This window comes from Myripristis murdjan, chromosome 11 (genome assembly GCF_902150065.1).
Source record: "Myripristis murdjan chromosome 11, fMyrMur1.1, whole genome shotgun sequence".
Classification (NCBI taxonomy): Eukaryota; Metazoa; Chordata; class Actinopteri; order Holocentriformes; family Holocentridae; genus Myripristis; species Myripristis murdjan.
In genome coordinates, this window is record NC_043990.1 from 19,774,699 (window position 1) to 19,784,698 (window position 10,000).

The 10,000-nt window shown below is 44.2% G+C and overlaps 2 protein-coding genes across 2 annotated transcripts; both read left to right on the forward strand.

Moving 5' to 3' along the window:
* The first annotated feature begins 2,357 nt into the window (after nt 1–2,357).
* On the forward strand, nt 2,358–2,825 carry LOC115368236 (pancreas transcription factor 1 subunit alpha). The gene has a single exon (XM_030064270.1). It carries the CDS (start codon nt 2,358–2,360, stop codon nt 2,823–2,825), a length of 468 nt encoding a protein of 155 aa, XP_029920130.1.
* A 2,513-nt stretch (nt 2,826–5,338) lies between these two features.
* Nucleotides 5,339–6,907, forward strand: twist1a (twist family bHLH transcription factor 1a). The gene is made up of 2 exons (XM_030063945.1): nt 5,339–5,980; nt 6,508–6,907. Exon 1 carries the CDS (start codon nt 5,414–5,416, stop codon nt 5,951–5,953), a length of 540 nt encoding a protein of 179 aa, XP_029919805.1. The 5' UTR covers nt 5,339–5,413; the 3' UTR covers nt 5,954–5,980; nt 6,508–6,907.
* Nucleotides 6,908–10,000: the final 3,093 nt, after the last annotated feature.

Below are 10,000 nucleotides of genomic sequence, written 5' to 3' on the forward strand. Positions count from 1 at the left end.
ATAACAGTATGGTCAGTTTTCTGTCCGATGGGTAGCCTAAGTTCCTGTTCACACTGTGAGCAACACATGAGCAACCTGGATGTCCTTTCATTTCCTATGGAGCTAAGGTAAATTATGTGTGGATGGCCAACAAGAAAAACTAACCACGGCTGCACTTTTTATCATCAACAAAACAGATTAACATGCTTCCTTGCTTGTCTCCTGATGTGATTTTCTTACAAGAACTATAGTTCCTACTGGCAAGTACAAAGTGGATGTGGAGGATATATCAGTTGTTTAAAATTACAGTATAATGTCTCAAAAACAATACTTGAGAACATTCTGTGTTAGCTCATTGAATCAATGTAGAATTATCAAGAAATTAAAAAACACAATTTATGCTGTTCAAAACTTGTAGCTACGCAAGAAGACCACAACATGGATGCAACCGCAGCCTCTCCAGCCGCCCAAAATTAGTCAGAAAACGGTGACACATCAGCCAAGTTCCTTGCTGTGTGAGTGTGTGCATGGGGGATTAGTTTTAAAGAGTCTGAAGCCAACTCCAGCACAAGCTTGTGTTCAGAGGTATGCTTCTGTCCTGCTTTGGGGTGCTCAAGCAAGTCACTGACCTCTGACCTCCTGGAACACGCAAACAAAAAGAACATTTTTCCTCTCAGGATCAGTAAAGTATCACTGTTATTATGATCTTTTTTGTTCAGTCCAGTCATGGTCATTATTCAAGCCTGGAATTTAGACTTTTCATGCCTGTGGAATGATTTGTCATCAGTGGTCTTCAAAACCAACACCACCACCACCACTGCACCGGCTGAATTCAGCAACTTTCAGGGCGGCCTGATGTGAGGTTGTGACTGGAAAGTTCCTGGTATGAAGGTCTTGGACATGCTCTAAACTCTCCCTCAACCACAATAGCTGAGTTGCCCTTGAGCAAGGTTCCCCTGTGTGAATGTGTGCATAAATGTAACCCTCCCTCCCACCTGCACTTACTCCCCTAAAAGCCAGAGCTGCAAATAAAATCATGTTCTTCGTCAACTTGCCTGGTTAGATGAAGGCTTGAAATAGGAGAGGGGTGGTTGTTACTTTTTAGCAGCAAAAGTGTGAAGTTGATGTCCACCAGACAACCTACCAGACAGCAAAACCACCAGACAGCAAAAAATCTGAAACATTTAAAATAGACATTGTGGTCAGTTATTGTTAGAGGCAATCTATGCATATTGCATGTCATTACAAGGGCAAAATGTAAGAAAGTGTTCCTATCAGCTGAAACAGGCACAGCTGAACTTTGCTTTCTCCACAACACCTGCTACACAGTCAACGCTCATTTTTATTTTGATTTTGAGGGGTTGGAATAATTATGCATCACTTTTTAAGCTTCTTATGGATGATTTTAAGAAGACTATTGAAATTTGAATTGATGAATGAAGTCACTGAGGGGATGTTTTACGGTGGGACTCCCTAAAAAGAAAAAGTTGTTCAGGACAAGTTTAATTTATCCGTTTTCTGCATCAGTGTTCTTTACCATCCAAGTCACCACCACCACCACCATCATCATCATCATCATCATCATCATCATCATCATCATCATCATCATCAACAACAACATCAACATCAACAATAACAATGACAAATTTAGACCTATAAAGGCTGAACTCTAAACAGTCCCTCATCACAGGCCCACAGTTAGACCCACTGGCCCTCTCAGCAGTCTTGTGGTGTGGACATTGTCCTGCCATGGGAACGGACAGCTATTTGCTTTAATTTGCAACAGAAAAGCTTGTGGTGTATAGTGACTGTTAGGGAATGTTCTATTTGGTCTTCTCCTGGCCTGTTTAAGTGATAAAAGTGTCATTATTTAGCCTCTGAAGCAGAGTGGAAAAGTGCAAACAAGACTGTATGACCCTCTGTCAAGAGCCTCCGTTCTTCAGGAGCTCATTAAGGGCCTTCAGGAGGACAGCACATCAAATGGCTGGGCCCTACAGCTTCCTCCGGGCCTTTTTAAGCCTTGCTCATCGGATTCAGCCCACTCATCGGTCGGCTACCGTCTGAAATGGACTCAATTTAGAGCTAGAGGGGACATGAAAGATGTCGCGCTGCGAGATGGCATAGAGACTTATTAAAACAGCAGGGAAAGGCCCTTGGACTTGAGCCAAATAGGATCTCACCGTGTCGCGCTCTGACCGGATCTGGAGAAGGTTGGATTTACCTGGTGAGATGCTCTCCCACTAAGCGCCCCGCTATGGCCTCTGAACAATTTTAGTTTCAAAGCCAGTCACTGAAGCTTTGATTGTTATCGATTTTTGCGCTTCACCGAATAGCAGACCTATAAAAGCGCGATATTCTCTGTGAGACTGGAGTTGAATATGGAGACGCAAAGCCGCTTGGTGGACTCGGCGCTGATGGATTTTGTCAGTGACATGAATCTGATGGAGTTTCCACAAAAGCCCAAACAGCAGGTGGATAATGTCACACCCAGTCCGACCTACCGGGCTCGGTTGAACGACTCGCCCTGGACCCGGGATTTGGGAAACTGTGTGCACCCTGCAGACCGGCGCTCCGAGCACCTGGTGATGGGTGCACCGGGTTACTACACCCGCGGCGCCCATGGGCACACCGGCAGGTCCAAACGGAGGCGCATCATCACTGTGGTCCAGCGGCAGGCGGCCAACGTGCGGGAGAGGAAGCGGATGTTCAGCCTAAACGAGGCGTTTGATGAGCTGAGGAGAAAAGTCCCAACATTCGCCTACGAGAAGAGGCTGTCCCGCATCGAGACTCTCCGCCTGGCTATCGTCTACATCTCCTTCATGACGGACCTGCTGGAGAATACTTGATTTTTACCACCAATATCACTGATGGCGCAGACACTGAATGGGATAAACTGTCCGGAAAAGACACAGACTATCAATCATGTCCATCCAAACTGTGATGTGATGTAGCCCAATTTCTGGAATTTTAGAGCGACACATCTAATGTTAATATTCAAATGCTGCTCGTAAAACTACAAAAACTTTTAGATTCATCTAAACCAGGGCGTCATTTTTGGCAAGAGGAATGGCAAAGTCTCTGCATAACATATAGCATTTTCCACAAAACTTCCAAACTCGGCTGTATCGACTAAATAGCTGGAGATAAGCTGAGCAATAAGAGGATATTTTTATTTGGTAAATGTTAATGTTTGGTTAATGTAAAACAAATGTTGCACAAAGGCGCACAGCTTAGAATAAACAGTAGTACTGAAAACCCATCTGATGTACGTGACTTAGATAATTTATGGTTTGAAATAAATTTCTTATAATTCTTACGTGTTCTTGACCTCTTTAGCCTCTCTTTAACCATTGCAATGGTAAAAACACAAAGTCACATAAAGATGCGTGGTTGACATTGCATTGGCTACTATCTCCACTTAATGCCCGTGAACTAAATCGTTTGAAAAACTAAAATGCAAATAGGTCTTTTTTACGTCAGGGAGATATTGCATTAACATTTTGTGAGGCCAAATTCACAACTCGTAAACACTGAAAGGACTAAGGCCATTTAATGTACTTCCTGTAACACTGATAGAAATATATCCAAATGTGCAGGAAAAAAAGTGTGGTAGGACGCCCTGGACGTTGCAGGATAACCAGGTGTGCTGTGTGAGATGTAAGTTTCAGGTGTGTTTCAGCACCTTGGAGAGCAACAACAGACACACTCGCCTCACCTTGCCTGGCGCAGATACAGAGAAGTTTGTGCGGCAGAGACCAAAGCGGCTTGACATTTGGTCAGATAGGCCTATGCTGGGACGGCAAATAAAAAAAGACATATTTGCTTATCATATCATAGCCTTATCAGCCATATCTTGTGAAAATACGGTTAAGATGTCGTGGATTTGAATAGCAAATTCGGCGATCAGTGAGCCCGGAATTTTACCCTTGGCACCAAGGTGTAAATTGATTCAACGAGATGAGGGAAAGATAACACAGGCTGTGAGGAAGATGGAGAGGGGAGAGTAGAAAACTGGAGGAGAAACCCCACAGAAATCTCCAGAGACTCTCAGTCCCTCGGGCAATTAGACAAATCAGGAATAGGCTAGCTGGTGCAGGGAGATCCCGGCTGTCCAAGTGGCGATTGTGGCTGTCTGTATTTTGTCTCACAGAAAGGACCAGACTAGCTCTGGTCTGTGATTCTCCCTCTTAAAAATTGAGGGCCCCTGGCGGGCGGTTCTGACCGCAGCACACCACAGACCACCGCCACAAGTTGCCATGGCCTACTTTCACCCACATGTAAAGGTATTTCTGTTTGATTTTAATATTATATTCGTGGTAGGCCCAAGAAGTGGGTGGTCATAAACGAACGTCTATAGGCCCCGTGTCCTGTGTGTGTGTGTGTGTGTGTGTGTGTGTGTGTGTGTGCGTGCGTGTGTGTGCGTGTGTGTGTGTGTGTGTGTGTGTGTGTGTGTGTGTGTTTCTCTCTCTCCACTCCGTCTTTCTCACCTCCAATGTTTGCATTGCGCGCCAGCTCTCCACCGCATTGGCGACCCCGCTGTGCGCTCGGATCCGCCCTGAGTGCTCCCTGGGACGGCCTATCTTTTAAACCTGAGCCGCTGTGTCGAGATCCCTGCGGGAGTCAGACCCATTTAAGCGCATACCTCAACGCCGGGCCGCTGACGGGAAAATAAACACCTCGGTCTGCTTACGAGCAAAAACCTCCTGCTGTTCCAACCTCCTGTGTTTCAGTAGGTCTGATAGTACTTTCACCGCCACCACTCTTCCAATCTCCAGCCCAGGAATAAGATATGTGTGGACCAGTAGTACAACATGAATACATAGCCTACAAACAAATGAAGACATTTGTGTTGTTTTATCTATACATTTAAAGTGAGGATAAACTATTTGTAATGGGGATAAAGTTCAAACATCAAATAGGCCTACCTCTTGAGTCTTACTGGTTACATTTCGTTTTAAGGTGACAAGGAACTGTAAATATATAATTTTATAGACACTAAATCAGAAGAATGATCCACTCCAAGACAACCTACCCAATCACCAACACACTGGCCATTCCTAGTCCTAGTCTCGCGTTTTTGTTTTATCCAGTCTTAAGAAGAGCGCTTTATTTATGATAATATAGCATAGTGCTCTGCCTCTCCTTCTCCTCGCAGTATTATATTACACCCCTCCTCACCCAATCACGGCGCTCCCCAAAATCCTCCTGCCTGCTCCCCGCTATAAGAACCCCGGCCGTCCCAGTCTGGCGGATACCTCTCCCTCTCCGTGGCGCACGAGCGTTACCGTAATATCAACGCCCATTACAGGCCAGGATCCTCTCTCCACCGGATTACCTCTTGTGTTTGTTGACGTTGTAACCCGTTTAGGGCATAACAGGTCAGGGGTTACAGGAGAACGGAAGGGTCGGCTACAGTGAACTTTCTTAAGAAACGATGCGGGAAGAAGACTCCTCCCCGATGGACAGCGCGGGGAACAGCGAGGAGGAAACCGAGCGCCAGCTGCCGCGGAGAGGCGCGAGGAAGCGGCGGGCGGCACGACGGAGCACAGACGAGGAGGAGGAGGGCGAGCTGGAGAGCCCGAGCCCCGGGAAGAAGAAGGGGAGGAAGAGCGGCGGCGGCGGCGGCGGCAGCGCCGGGAGCGACGCCAGCAGCAGCCCCGCGCGCTCCTTGGACGACCTGCAGACGCAGCGCGTGATGGCCAACGTCCGCGAGCGGCAACGGACGCAGTCCCTCAACGATGCGTTCACGTCGTTACGTAAGATCATCCCTACCCTCCCGTCGGACAAACTAAGTAAGATCCAGACGCTGAAGCTCGCGGCCCGGTACATTGACTTCCTGTACCAAGTTCTGCAAAGCGACGAGTTGGACGCGCGAGGGACCAGTTGCAGCTACGTGGCGCACGAGCGGCTGAGCTACGCGTTCTCGGTGTGGAGGATGGGGGGCGCGTGGTCCTTGTCCACCACGTCCCTCTAGCTGGGCTGCTGCAGATGCAACGGCACGGTAGGCTCCCCTCCCTATTTCATCCGGTAGTCAGAAGAAACCAACAAGCAAACATAGCCACTTTACGCACAGCTATCCACACCGCCCCCTGTGATAATGCGCTATAATACTCCTGTAATATTAGGCCTATCATACTGAGTTGTAGTTTGGCTGTATTGTAACAGGCCCATGTAAAAGCTATCATAGAGTTCCTTTTATCTGTAGGTCATTTTGTCTGGGGAAAAAGGATGTCGTAGAATGAAATCCACTCAAATTCACTTTACGCACCGCATTATTTGCTGAATAGACATGATAAATGATAGCAAGCCGTACTGTAACTTATAAATAAGCAAAGAGTGGGTTACATAACTGCTTTCTTGAAAATATAAGTGATTTTTGTCGTTTAGCTGCCACAAGTTGGTCACCACAAACAGTGTAAAAATGCAAATAGGCTACAACTTGACTCCTGTGTAAGGTGAATGTATTTATTTTCATTTTTTGACAATAAATGAATGGTAATCTCAATCAAAATAATATTCTTTTCACAGATGATCCAGACTGACGACCCTGTGGATCAGTCCGACCCTGACATGGACTCAAATAGGCCCAAACGCTGTGCTTCAGGCCTCAGAGGAGAGTGGGCTTTTCATATTTCCCGTTGCACGGACAATGATATTTGCAAGGGAGCACTTAAGAAAGGACGGATATGAAAAACGACCACTGCGACTATGAATGTTGTAAACAAAAAGACAATGAGCTCCGAGGAGTTCTTCTGCTTTGAAACAAGAGAAAGAAATGACAGTTAATTCCGCATTCCCTATGACAAGATTTTGCCGCAAATGAAGTATTTGTATTTATTTTTCTACACAGGTTCAAATTTCCTTTCCCCGCTCTCCAATAAAACCTATTTATTTTGGGATATCACAGAATGCTGAATGGATCAGGAGTCTACGCATTTTAAGTGTTGTAAATATTTGGTTAATGTCTTGAATAAAAATGAAAGCATCTTCCATACTTCTCCATTGTCTGGATATTAATTTTACATTTCCAACTGCAAGCTCTCCAACGAGGGACTGAATAATAAACAAACCAGATTCAAAATCATAATCACTTTCAAGGCATGAAGCAGTTATTTGACACGCACGAATTGTTTTCAATACCCGAAATTATTATCTTGAGAAGCAGACTTATTTTCCATATCTTGGTGACTTGGGCCTGTAGAAAATTCAATTTCTTGAAACTATTATTATTTTCATTTGCTGTGGTTAAATCCTCGGTCAAATAAACCGCAGTGAAAGGGATAAAAGAAAACATCTCATAACCATAGCTTATTCTGGTCACTGCTTGAGTTCAGGGATCTGGGAAAGCCATAATAAGCTGGTGGTCCGTTAAAACAGTGAAATGGGGAACTATGGCAGACGTGCATGGCATTCCCAGATGTCCTCAGGTCACTGGGAGTCTTCTGCAGGTGCCAAAGCAGCTTTCATAAGAGCTTTGACAGGTAAAGGGGCGGATACGGGTCATACTGTGAACTGGATAGCCCATGTAATGATATTTAGTCCTGACAGAAAACAACTACAAGAACCCTTACATGACCACCACAAGTCCCTATAGCAAAACTGATTTGGAGACACATGCAAAATACCATAATGCTCAATTTCACTAACTTATTTTAGTGCCTTTTTGTGGCAGCAACACCCAGATTTCTGCAGACCCCTGACTCTTTTATAATGATAGCTAGACAAAAGTGGGCCTAAAACCAAAGCGAGCAAAAACAAAATTGGCTTTTTATTTTTTAATTTTCTGCCTTTGCATCATTGGGGCCAAATAGTATATTTTATATATATTTTTTTTTTGACTAGAGGTGAAAAATTATTAAATACATTTTGAGAGACTTCATAGCCTACTTGTACTGCACTGCAGTTCAGAGGAACATGATGTGTGTTTTATTGCTCTACATATATCTGATAGCTGTAGTAACTGGCTACTTATAAGTTACAAATTACTTATAACTACAGAATAAGCTTTAAATGCAAAATATAAAACATGATTCACAGAATGTAAACTAGACAACAGTATATGGAGCAGTTAGAGCTGCAACATTTATATACTTCTTAACTACTTATACTTCTTCTCCATACTTAAGTATTAGACACATATTTTACTCCTAATACTTCTTTACTTTTACTAAAGTAACCTTTGAATTAAGGCACTTTACTTTTAATGGAGTATTTTTACATTACCCTATAGTTGTTACTTACTTGAATAAAGGATTTGCGGACGTTTCCCACAAATCTTTTTGACATTGCTTGAACCCAAAAATTTGTCTAGGCCAAAGTAATCCTTTAATAAATGCTTGGAGAATACTATACAAATCTCACAGAAAAACTGCAAATCCCTCTAGGAATATTTTATATATATCTATATATGTGACATCGGGTAGAGAATCAGAGATTAAATGTACCATAAACTGCGATAAGGTCACTATAAACCACTACTGAGTTCCACAAATCCCTATAGGAGTGTTAGAGGATTATTGCAGGGATATTATGGGTCTTTTTTGTAAGGGGCTTGCGTGCGGAAGGTAAAGCCATCAGCTCTGACCCGGGGCCTTGCCAGCCACCGGGGGGAATCGATTCCCACCCTCAGATCACCGTGGCCGTGTTATCTTAAACTTGAGGCTGTTGCTCTGACACGGAGGAATGTCACCTCTGAGGCTTCAAAACACTCACACACATACACACATGTAGGTTATGCACACACACACACACACACACACACACTCACACACACACAGGGTGATTTCTCACGCCTACCAAACAGGGCAATACATTCCAAAGAAGAGAGAGAGAGAGAAAGAGAAAAAGAAAAAGAAAGAGAAAGAGAAAGAGAAAGAGAAAGAGAAAGACCGAGAGGGTCATACATACATTCAGCTCTTGGCCCCCTTTGATGTTTGACGGTAACGGGATGACCTCTTGTTATCAGTGTGAAGGCATCTGGCTCTCAGGATTTAAGTGTGTCATGATTTATAGACTCCCTGATGACTGACACACACACTCACACACTCTCACCCTCTCATTTATCACAACTTCTATCTCCTTCCTTTGGGTTGTAGTCCTAAAGCTGATATAAAAGTCAAAGGTTCAGGCCTGTGTGTTTTAACACAGCAAGGGGCTGTAAATCTTTGTAAATGTGGATTTCTCACTTCTCTACATAGGAAGCAGGCCTGGATCGAGGTTTGTTTTTGATTGTTTCAACACTCTGGAATAAACCGACTCCTTGTGGCTCTTTTTTGCTCCTTTTTTTCCTTCGTGTCTCCCTCACTTCCATCTCCCTCTGAAGTTCGCCATTATTGGGCACCAAGCCCTGGTTTACATTAAAACTCAACACCACAAAAAAAGGGGTGGGGGGTAGGGGGGTTGAGGATGAGAGAAAGAGAGAGAGAGAGAGAGAGAGACTGCAGAAGTCTGGTTTCCATTAGGGCTAATTATCTGTGTTTCATCTCAACCTGTAGCAGTTGGTATGTGTGTCTATGTGTGTGCACGTGTGTGTGCCTGGCATACATGCATGCATAAGTGTGTATGTGTGTGTGTGTTTGTGTGTGTTCCATCCATATTCCAGTTTGTGTGCTCGATTCAGGTTTTTCACTCACAGGTCTTCTGCTTTTTCCCCCAAACATCTCAAATGAAGACAGTCAGTGCATTTTCACTGATTGGATGTCCTGAAATGAAATGCTGCTTTGAGTCCCATAGGAGCCCTGAATCTCCACTCACCAGTGGTTTAGGTGTAACCTGCTGCATTGTGGATGCTGATCTTTTGTCAGCCACATTTTCCAATCTGTTTGTCTCTGGTTTTCTGCAGAAAATATTTTAAATTCTACCAATTTTGTAAAAGAGTTTTCTGCCATTTTTGCTATGTTTCAAATTGAATTGCAGGTTTGGACATCCATTGGTGGACAATGTGAGAAAATGGGGGTGGAGGTCAAAAAGCCCATAGGATCAGTTTGGTGTTAAGTTGTACATAGACGTGGGCTGTGCAAAA

Bases quoted from the DNA above. Each gene is read 5' to 3' on its own strand.
- LOC115368236 (XM_030064270.1), top strand. From the start codon at position 2,358: ATGGAGACGCAAAGCCGCTTGGTGGACTCGGCGCTGATGGATTTTGTC.
- twist1a (XM_030063945.1), top strand. From the start codon at position 5,414: ATGCGGGAAGAAGACTCCTCCCCGATGGACAGCGCGGGGAACAGCGAG.